This window comes from Hydractinia symbiolongicarpus, chromosome 4 (genome assembly GCF_029227915.1).
Source record: "Hydractinia symbiolongicarpus strain clone_291-10 chromosome 4, HSymV2.1, whole genome shotgun sequence".
In the NCBI taxonomy this organism is placed as follows: Eukaryota; Metazoa; Cnidaria; class Hydrozoa; order Anthoathecata; family Hydractiniidae; genus Hydractinia; species Hydractinia symbiolongicarpus.
In genome coordinates, this window is record NC_079878.1 from 9,676,486 (window position 1) to 9,688,193 (window position 11,708).

Genomic DNA, 11,708 nt, shown 5'->3' on the forward strand with positions numbered 1-11,708 from the left:
GGATTTTTTTGTGCATTTTAATTCCTGAATTTTTTGTTTGATAAAATAAAAAAGAAAATTATATCTGGGATTCAGGTCAAGTATCATGCTAATTTCTTCCAAGATTTTATTTTTACAGGCACATTCCTTTCACCAGATAAATATTTCAAAAAACCCGTATACAACCCAGCCTGATCGGGATATGCGGCTTTAGGGTTAAAACGAGGGTAAAAACAAAACGAGGCCAATTGAAGGAGAATTTAATAATTGATCTTGATACCTGAACAAAATCAAGTATGGCTGCCCAAGCCAGGTAGGTTGCAGAGAAAACAAATAACCTATGTGCGGAAAACTAAGATTTTTGCACGATGTTCAAAAACATTTAAAATTTACAGTTGAATACAATCTCTTAGATATTCTTTAAAGATATCATGGAATTTAAAACAAAGATTTTTAACCATATATTCAATGCTTTTTATCTTAACTAACTAGATACTCTAATATTTTGTTTTTTATAGATCCTATGAAAAAAGTATCTCCTATTCATCACGGCAGGTATGTTATAGGTGTAACAGAAATGTATAACTAAGTAAATTTTGTTTGTTCTTTTATAGATATCAAGAGAAAATGTTCAATATCATAAAGGAAACATGAAAATCAAGAATAAAAAATATTCTTTTTTGCATGCAAAGTTTTTTATAAATCTTTTAATTTTGCATTGCCTTTTACTTAAACCATCTTTGCGTAGCTTATTTTGCTTAAAGGTTACATCCCATGACAAAAAAGTTTAGCTATCTAAATCAACTCAAATTAATGTGATGATTAAGAACAAAATATTTATTTTGCTCAAAACTCACAACTTTGCCAGATAAAGCTCCTCTATGATTTCGGTAGAACCAGCTAGAAGATTTGGAACAGCATTAATATCTATTGCAAAGCTAGCAAAAAGCATACAATTTTCGATATAAAAACAACACAGCATGGCTTTTTATTCAAAAGTTTACTATTGCGTTACAGTATTTCTTGAGAGTTTCGTTTTCTTCACATACTCCACTACGTCACATACCAAAAGTTAGCTCAATTAAATTTAGCGAGTGACAATCAAAACACAGACATACTTTGTATTATATCTTGAATATAAGTATGGGTTTTATGAAAGGACTGTTATATTGTTAAATCCGAACAAATATTGAGTCAATTAAGTAATCATGTTGGGATCTATGCCATAAAGTAAGAAGACTCAAAGCTTCAGGTTGATAACAAAGAACAGATATTTCTCCTGAAGGTCTACCCCCCCACCTTCCTTGCCTTTTATGAATTTTAGAAATCAAGTTTAATTTTAAATTCTAACTATTTTGCTAGGTTTCTTTCCAATGTTTTATACTAAGCCTCTCTCTACTAGCTGGTCACAAAATGTGTAGTGTTAGGGGTGATGCATGTATCAAGCATGTATCATTTTTTTCCAAAATCACATCCTTTTTCTCATATTTAACATCTCTATCCAATTTAAGAAAATTGGATAAACCATAATGAGTAAACTTTGTTACTAACTTCATCATGTTATCAGCGTAAACAATGTTAACGTATTTAAAAATATCTTTGGTGTAATATTTAACAATTTGTTTGCCCGCAGGATATTGCAATTGCAGGATACCTTACCTTTCTTTAAAAAATGATGTTTATTCTGCAATTATGTAGTGTGCTGTGTTTGTGGGATATAGAGACTTCACAGAGTGTGAATAAAGCAATTGTTTTGGCCACTAAAAGAAATATCAGAGAACTCCATAGACACTTTTAATTGCACGCGTCTGCACACACAAATGTTATCCAGGCAAAAGTACAGATTGCTGTTAAAATTGCGATTTCCACCTGCAAAGTTATTTTGAACATTTATCTTCTCCTTACTAAATGATTTAAACATTAAGCATTTTTTATTAAGTCTTCTCATTTGTGTCTTCTTGTGGTTTTACAACTTCAAATATTATTCTTAAATAGTATGGTTCTACCATTATTTTTGTTTACATGTATTCATATGAAATATATTATTTTCAAATTCTAAACTGTAATAAAAATGCTTGCATGAGAATTATTTAAATAAAATGTTATGCACTAATTGTATGCATAGAATGTTTTAACATTGCTCATTTGGCATTTTTGCCACAAGTCCTGGTTTATTTTCAATGCAATGCACACGCAAATTCTTATTATAAGTTCATACGTGTCATTTGTAGCAAGTGATCGGATTTTTTTCAATTTGCAAAAATTAATGCTTGCAAACAAAAAAATCTAAAGTTTCAACTTTAGACTTGATGATAAAACGTATTAAGGTAGAATTCTTGAAACTTTTAAGCAAACTCCTGGTCATTTGCAGAAGTTTTATATGCAAATCTTTCATTTGCAAAAGTTTATGTTCACTAAATGCCAAAATCTCTTTTTTCATTCTTAAAACTTTCTGTTTACAAAAGTTTCTACACTTTAACCAAAATGATATCACAGGAATCTAAACGATAATAAAAAACATTTAGAAGAAATTAATTTTTAGAATATACACAAAACAAATAATTCTTCTTCTTGTTTCTTTTTATTCGCTATTATGCAGGGTGTCCATTCTAAGCAATAAACTGAATCAAGCTGGAAAATACATTTTCAGCTAATCTTTGGGTATAACATTTTAAAATGGAACCTGGGACCCTGTCAGCGTTAGAAATTTTATGTTTTTTTTTCCAATGATAAAAACAGTAGTTGCTTGAAGTATCGAATAATCCCTACCATTAGGTAATTGTTTTTGATTTACCATGCCACAAAAAATTGCGTGCATGATTGGCATCAGGCACCGATCGTGTACATTACATTAAATATGGGACTTTTTAACTTTGTATATTTTCAATTTTCACCTACAGAGAAAAAAAATCGTGATCTTTTAGAATTGATTACATCAAAACCTAGCGAAAATGGGCAACTTTGTTTTGCAGGTGTTTTAATGGATTTATTTCAAATAACAAATAATTTAAATATTTTTTTCACTGTGATTCTCATCCACATTTGAATTTCTATTTTAAATATATATTATTGAAAAAATTATCTGTGGAAGACGTGTACACCATTTCGGTGCCCAATTTCACATATATTTTTTTGTTGCCGTGCTTGATTCCAAGTGTACACGTTCGTGTAACAATACTTAAAATACTGAGCCCGATTTATTGTGTACCATAAAAAGGAATCTTTTGTAGTTAACCCTAAAAAAACAGAAATTGTTTGTCATGGTAAACACATTCTCTACCACAGGTATATTCATAGTTTAGAAATACAAAGATTAAACATACCTTTACATGTGTATATAACTAAAAAGTTTTGTCGATCTAATGAACAACAACATCAGTAAAAATATAAAAAATTAAAGTTAAATTTGTTTACAAAGACATTCCTAACTTTCAATGATAGATTTACACGCTACATATTTAAAATGTCATGATTTTTTTAAAAATATGTTGAATTCAACAAATTTTAATTATCACATCTGATTTTCTTCTTAATTTTAGGTTGATGACAAGTACATTCCTAAAAATCACCGTCACTCAAATCATCAGCCATCAAGCCGTGATTCATCACCTTACAGAAATAAGTTAAACCATCATTCTTCACCTAACGGTAGAAAACGTCCATATGATTCACCATCATCTGTTTCCTCTAAACATTCAAACTCACCTTACGAAGTCTCACGAAAGAAAGGTACTGCAAGAATTTATTAAAACTTGAAATGAAAGGAAAATGTTTATGTGCATTGATATAAACATTTTTCTCTTATTTTGCTGCACTGTGATTTATATGCACTAAAATTGGTCTGCAAAGTAGTCATGGCCTACAAGATTGGTATGCTTTTAAATACACTGATCAGAAAATCAATCTGCTTTGGCATTTCTTATAGCTTGTGACAACTTGACATTCATAATTTTTTCTCCATTAGATAGAGGAATGAACAATCCTGTCAAATCTTCCAACACTCAACAAGTAAGTTAAAGTGACTATGATTTTTTTTTTAAATTTTTGACAAATTCCAATTTATAAGTATGCCAATTTATTTTTAGTTGCTAAATGAAAATTGCATTGTTTTAAGGATAATTTTCAGATTTAATTATGTTGGATAAATTATGATGTCGTATTTAAATAATATCAAATTTTGATATTTTCTGTCATCAGTAATTTTAGACCTGTTAAGGGATATAAATTCAAACTTTATTAATGCATTGATAGTATAAAGGTAAATTGATTAACATAAATTTTTTTGACAAAATGATACTTGTTTGCTCGTCCTAGGCCCCCTAAAAAGACGACTCCATAACTTGGGATCTGCATGTCGGTTTGCAATTAAATTTTGTGAGTGAGCATAAAGGCCTATACAAGCTGAGAATTAATGAATGAATAAAATAAACATTATTTCAGTTTACTAGGAGATAAATACATTATTGATTAAAAATTATGCCCTAGTAAACCCCAGAAACTGCCAAAGTTAGAAGAGCTAGAAGTATGACAGCCACCGTGGACAATACAAAACAGACAACTTACACAGACAACACTGCAAAACCAGACATACAAGCGAAAAAATGTGAAAATATTGCAATTGCAAATCCCAAGAACAAAAGTGGTGTGAACGTGATTGCGAACAATAAAAATTAAATCTAAGCAGTAACGCCATAAGTTCAATAGTTTTATTGTTAAAAAAAGATTCACACAATAAATCCATAATAAATTTGCCAATATTTTTTATTTGAAAGAGTTTGTTATTTATGGTTATTTATGGTATGCATTAAATGTTTTGGTTTTATTTAAAAATTTTGATGAGACGTTCCTACTTCCATTTTACAAGAAAATAATTTGAAACTGTGAACTTTGTTTTTTTAGTTCCTAAAGTGCAGGGCATTTACATTTTAAGCAGAATGAAACGCACTGCCCATCATGGTGTCAATTCACACAAAAGCATTAATTAGGTTTCCTTGACCTTAAATTTGTTGCAATAAATCACTTAAATAGTTAAGGACAAAGGCCAAGAAGTGAATGATTATGTAGCAGTTGTTTATTTATTTTTATAATATGAACAAGTAATACTTCTTTTGTTTTTGTATAAAGACCTTTTCAACGTTTCCCTATGGCCATCAAAAATCTTCAGAAATTAAATAAATGCATCAGGGAATTAATTAGAGAATGCATGCTTTTAATGCATGCTTTTCAAAACAGTAAGGTACAGTTGTCAAATCAAGTTTATAAATAATATGCTAAATAACTTTCATCTTCCTTAGTTAGTTTCAGGACAGAGAAAAGTTAAGAAATTTCACACTTGTTATCATGGCAACTCCTTGGTTAACAGGTCGTCAGAAAAAATATTTTTACATATTTTCTAGCCCCTGTCTTCCCCATCCCAAAACTTCCAATAAAATTCAATTCACACTAAATCACAATACCCCATTGAAAAACTATCAAAACACTTGTATGGAGCTTTTGCATGTGTGATTTGTTGTCACAATTGCACTTGCATGATGGCTTTACATTTTATTAATTTTCTTGTATAGCCATGTGGGTGGCGTGCAGTACAACAAGTTTTTTTTCATTTATTAAGTTACGCTCTTTAGCATAAAATTTTTGTGCAGGTCAAAAAGCCAAACATTACTCTATAATGTAAAGATATTTCTGCTAACTGTATGATTTTCTGTTAATTTTTAGATTGACAGTGATTGGTCACAACATGTTAGTTCTTCTGGTAAAGTATATTACTATAATAGGCGAACAGAAGAATCACAGTGGGAAGTACCAAAAGACTGGATAGATAGGTAAGTATATGATATTTGTTTCTAAGAAGTCATGTGTAGTGGAATGTGTAATTTGACATAAATATCAAGATTTTAAAGAAGAAAAGAATTTCGAAGCAAGAAGAGTCAAATTTCCACGTTTTAAAATGCCAAAAAATTATGAATTCTCATATGGTGACACAAACAGTGTTTGTGTTGATCTTATTGACACTAGCACTAAGGCACACAAATCAGTATGTTTTATAGGCCTGGTTGTGAATGGTTGGGCGATCAAACTTCTACACCCCCACGCATGGCACTATTTTTTTTAGGCATCGAACGATAATTGTCATTTTCACAAACCTGCTAGCGATTGGTAACAGCACTGTTACTAGGCAACAGTTCTGCTAACAATCACTTATGGGTTTTTTGAAAATTGACACTAGTTACTAGGCAACAGTGCTGTTAACGATCACTTAAGGTTTGTGAAAATTGACAATTATCGTTCGATGATTTCACTATTTTGGCTCACAGGAATAAATCCTGAAAATAGGTGTTGACACCCGAAACGCAATGAAACAAATGTCGTTTTTCTTTTTTTTCTCCAGTTTAGTCCTTGCAAGTTTGAACAAATAGTGTTCTTCTAAAAAAATCTCCTTAATTTATGCATTTCAAGTCTGTGGCCACCCCAACCTTAACGAAATTTAAATTTTTTTAGACAAAAGGAAACGAAGAATATTCAACGAAATAACCATTTTTCAAGAGACACACGAACCAGTAATAGTAATAATAAAAACTTTTCTCAAAACGATAAAATAAATAAAGACACACGAGATAACAGAAGTTATAAATTACCTCCCGATAAGAATTTTGCAAGGGATTACAAAGATAATAGAAATAATAGAGACAAAGTTGAAAGCTGGAATAATCGAGATCGTGAGAGAGATAGGGATTCGAGAAACAGTCGAGATTTAAAAGACTATTTTGATGGTAAATATAAATCAAGTTCAGGTAAATAAAGAAAAATATATATATTTATTACAGTAACTTTTGTTTGGTAAATGTTTTTTAAGCTAATATATCCTGGTTTATCTTACGCTGTCAGGTCTTTTAAGAAACTTGTGGAAAAACATGTGTGGTTGGTGGAACTGTTGAGATATAAACCGATCATTACAATATAAAAAGATCATTACAATATAAAAAGTAGTTTCTTTAGAATTATCAAAACGGTAATTATACCAGTATTATCAGCAAAGTGTCAACAACAATAAATACAACCTGCTACTAAATAGGAAGTTTTAAGTAACCAACTTGTTAACACTTGATAAACTGGAATTTTGTTTTTTTGTGTGATTTATGTAGTTTACTTACTGGAAGTATAATTTATTATAATATGTATTAAGTATAAATGGAAAAGCCTCCTAATTATGTTTCAACTGTAAGAAAGAGAGAAAAACTTGATTGGTTAAAACTTAACTAATTCATGTACTCTTTCACCCCTCAGGGTTTGTCCTGCTGTTCGTACCACCTCTTTATCTTTTTACAGGTTCTTCTTCACAAAGAGATACAAAATACAATTCACTGAGTGTTAAAACTCATGGACAGTCTACTCCTTTATCTTCTTCCACTTCTCTGAATCGGTAAACAAATTTTTTGTAATGTTTTATGTTGTTTTGTTGAATTCTACCTGGTAAAATTGTCTTGCAGTTTCAAGATTTTATGCCTTAAGTTTATAATCTAAGTAGCCGACATTTTATCCTAATACTAATAGCTCGTATCGTGGCACTCCAGACCAAATTAATGGTGTTTATGATGTTCTCCAAGACATTTCACCACCTGGCACTCCCACAAACGATGATGTCATAAACATTTCCAATATATCACCTGCTCCAGTGTACACGCCGCATGGTTGTTCGCCTCTGCTAAACTCCTCAAATTCAATCATGCCGTTACCCACCACTCCTTGCACACCATTGTTGTCACCTGTTGTTTTAAATGCAGCTGTCGTGGGGCAACTCCCTGCACCATTTCTTCATCCGTTGCAACAAGCGTTATTGCTGCAGCAACAGCAAATTCCATTGGTATGATTAAATGTTGCATTATTTTAAAAAAGAATTTAAAATTCTCAAAGCATGAAGCAGTCATGACAAAGAACAAAAAGAGCTTCTTTATAATTTTCATATTTTTCTTTTCTACTTTATAGAATAAGGATATGTATGGCTCTCCAAAATTACCAACCGTGAAAAATCATTTTGCTGATACAGGTATGCAATCAATCAACTTAAAATACTTATTCTTGTGTTATTGTTTATTCTTTCTTATTATTACCTGACTGATGCAAAAATCCGGTTGGTATGAAAAAATCCGATGATTTAATTGGTTTACGTCTTATTTTAACCGGTAGAGACCTGTTATGAAGCCATACTAACCGGTTTTGGGAGCCATTATAAAAATGGTAACATAAAAACGTAAACAAATTAAAAACATTTTCATAGAACACAAAAAATATAAAAGAGGCTCACTTAATACCATCTTTTCGTTTCAATTCACATAAACAATGATTCGAATTTGTTTTGTGTACTTACAAATTTTTAAAATCGAACGATCTTAAATTCGAAAAGTATCAAAATCGAACATGCGTTTTTTTCTTCCTTGTTGCCTGAAAATAGCAACTTAAATATGGCTTTGTTTGTTTGTTCAGAAAGGAATATTTATTTGCAGACCAGATACAGTCAGGTAATAAAACGGATACTGACCGGTTTTGATGGTTGCACTGTAAAATGCAATACCCTTGGTCAAGGGCACAGACCTCGCAAGTTTGGTCTGTACTTTTGACCTCGGGCTTTGTGATTTTACAGTACAACATCCAAACCGGTCATTATCCGTTAATTACTGCTTCGTATTTTGTATTATTTTGTTGTTTCTGCTGAAATCCTGACGTTATTTCTCCTCTTTCTACAGGTTCTGCTTCTTCATCACCACGTCTTTCTTCTTCTTTTCACCAAAAGTCGTCACCTCTACATTCATCACGTAGCAACAGTAGCTCTACGCCTCCGCCTCCACCGCCGCCACCGAAAGTTCAACATTTGGAATCCAGAGAGGGCGGGAGAAATAAACTCGATCGATATCATCGAAACAACTCTAGCTTTGATGCTAGATCCGAGCACCACTCGCCGCGGAATGATCTTCAAAATAGATCGAAATCTTTTGACTGTCGCAGTGATGACACTTCTTTGAAACCAAAATCCAGTGAGACGAGATACAACTCGGAAAGAAGTCTGAAAAAGCAACAACAGAAAAAAGACAACGAGCTGACGTTTCCGGAATTACCAAGTGTCGATCATCATTTTGTGAACTACACACATTTTCTTGGTGATTTTGCTTCTGCATTTTCGGGTAGTGTGGTTGAAAAACAGGTTAGTATACCTGTAGTGTTACTTTCCCTTAGATAAGCTTACTTACTTGTATAGCGTAGGGGGAGTGGTTAGTTGTCTTCTTTGTTAGTTGGCCTTTTTTGTTAATGGTTCCCTAACTTAAAAATTGGAACTATTACTTTATTGCAATTAATACCACAACCTAAAGAATTTGTACAGTTACCTCAAACTCTCTGGGAACGACCAAATATAATTTTTAAAGAGGGTAGAGTTTTGTTTTATTTATTCGTTGTTGCTGTTGAGCTTTTTGTTTATATATCTGCTTAGGTGTCAGCTGTTTGGGACGAAACAATGGGTTATCTTCACGCTGACGGCTGCCAAACCAAACACAGACTCTTTATGGCAAGAAATGATAGCGATCTTCAAGAGTTGAAGTTTGATGTCTCATCTAACTGGTAAGTTAAGACTTTATGGGTTTTAAGTTTTTTTAACTCACTCTTCGTATCTGGGTTTGTATATTTCAGATGCCTTAAACTCTCCATTCATTGATCTCGAGTGTTTTAACTAGTTATGGGTGCTATCGTCTCCGTGTAGTTATTGAATGTAGATTTTGGTTTTATTAAGACAAGAAGGGTGTTTTGGGGATTTACAGGTGTAAACATCATTTTGTCGTTCATTCTTCACCAATAAGACATTAGTATTTATGCTAGTCGGCCTGTTACACGACTCAACAAATTGCGGGTATTATTAAAATAGGGACTTCATACCTCTTGCGAAATCTGTTGGGAATATGTGCAGAAAATTGGACATTGTATTGTCTTTTTTTAGGAATGGAGCGTTGAACACAGTACTTGTTAAAGTGGAGAGTTTGCAAGATTCCAGTATGACGTCATCAGAGTCTCGCTCTCGAGATCACAAACCAACGCCAATGCCTCGCAAACAAAAATACGACACAAGCATTGACGCAAATGGAATCGAGAACGAAAATAAATCGAATTCGTCGGTAAATCCAGAGCGTCATGAAGAATTGGTCGACGCCAAGTTACCGAATGTGAATGACTCCAGAACGATTAGGTGACAAAAAAATTGTCTGTTCTTTCGTCTGGTAGATTGTTTAAAAAATGTTGTTTATTTTTTGATACGTTTTTTCTTGTTGTAACTTATCTGATCTTGTTCTTTCTCATCGGATTTTTGGTTTACTTTTTCTGACGCGAGCAAACGAATATTCTTTATTTTATTCAAGAACTGTGCCTTGGTTTTCTTATCAGGAATGAGACGAATTTTTTTATGAATGCTTAGCTGTTTGTTGACTGTTTTGTAAGAAGCCTGTACATACGAGTAACATTTATTCTGTTCAATGAAATAAATCAATCAAAGGAAATGTATGCATATGTTGTTGTGGTTTTGTTTTTCTTTTGTTTCATCAGCAACCCGATTTTTGGGGGTGAAGGCTCGGATAGGCTAAGGGTAGAGAGTCTGTTTCGGCTTTCGAGTTATTTGCTGTGTTGATGAGTACCTATTTGATCACCGACAGTAAACCCTGTCATTACATATATGTTGTTTCGGGGAAGGCTTTCACCAAAGCTTTTGAAGAGAGAAAATGTGCAGCGGATGGGCATAAGGCTAAGCAAGTTGCTTATTTTTCGCCAAATTCGAAGACTGAACTTGCAAATGAGTTGCCTATATAACAAGCGGTAGATATTTGATCTGTCCACTGACAGCAAATGCCACTGACTTTAGAGAGGACCTAGCAAGCTGTTGGAAAGCTCAGAAAGCAAAAGATTTTACCTAAATCTGTTAACATATTGCCTCTATCTATTTTTATTAGGCATGATCAAACAAAATGAGCATGTGTGTAATGATGTACACTTTTTTTTTGGTCACACGCGATAGCAAAGTGACCTATGAATTAGGGTCCGTTTGTCCGTCCCTTTGTATCACAGCAGGAGCATTTCTCTGGATCCGTTCATTAGATTTTTTTTAATTTTTGCACAGTTACTTATCGATAAATGCTAAAAAGTGACGATTTTGGATTTTCAAAAGAAATCAAAGTGGCGGCAAAATAAAGGGGAATTCGGGCCAAAAATAGTTTTTTTCAAGTGTTTCTTGAAAAAGTGCTATTACATTTTTGTCTGAATGGCTTAAATGTAAAAACAGACCATTATCCACTTAACTTATTTTGGTCACACATCTGGCAAGACTTTTAAAATTAGCTAAAAATATGGCTCCCCATTTTCTTAAAGTTTATCTGTTTCCTTTTAAATAGACGAACTACCTGAACAACCTGAAAACAGATGATTATTTACAAATTTTAGTTGATTTCAATGTTTGAAAAAAGTTATGTTGTTTGGCAACAAGCCTTACTGCCCGCCCCTATTAACTGGATAACTAGTGTAGACAAAAAGGTATTGGCTAATTAAACAACTTTCCATTGTTTTTTCTGTCATGCATGTCTATTTATTATTTTCAGGATGGCTTTTAGACCGATTCTTTTGCTCTGTGGTATTTTGCGGACCAGAATATATGAAAACTAAACTTCATGTACTTCCTACGTACATATAAAATTTTTAAAGTT

At 32.6% G+C, this 11,708-nt stretch overlaps 1 protein-coding gene across 1 annotated transcript; it reads left to right on the forward strand.

Moving 5' to 3' along the window:
- The first annotated feature begins 223 nt into the window (after positions 1 to 223).
- On the forward strand, positions 224 to 10,522 carry LOC130641145 (probable serine/threonine-protein kinase DDB_G0276461). Its single transcript, XM_057447820.1, has 12 exons — positions 224 to 292; positions 498 to 534; positions 3,519 to 3,708; positions 3,944 to 3,987; positions 5,695 to 5,801; positions 6,478 to 6,770; positions 7,306 to 7,399; positions 7,531 to 7,840; positions 7,963 to 8,023; positions 8,721 to 9,175; positions 9,461 to 9,588; positions 9,962 to 10,522. Exons 1-12 carry the CDS (start codon positions 276 to 278, stop codon positions 10,209 to 10,211), a joined length of 1,986 nt encoding a protein of 661 aa, XP_057303803.1. The 5' UTR covers positions 224 to 275; the 3' UTR covers positions 10,212 to 10,522.
- The last annotated feature ends 1,186 nt before the right edge of the window (positions 10,523 to 11,708 follow it).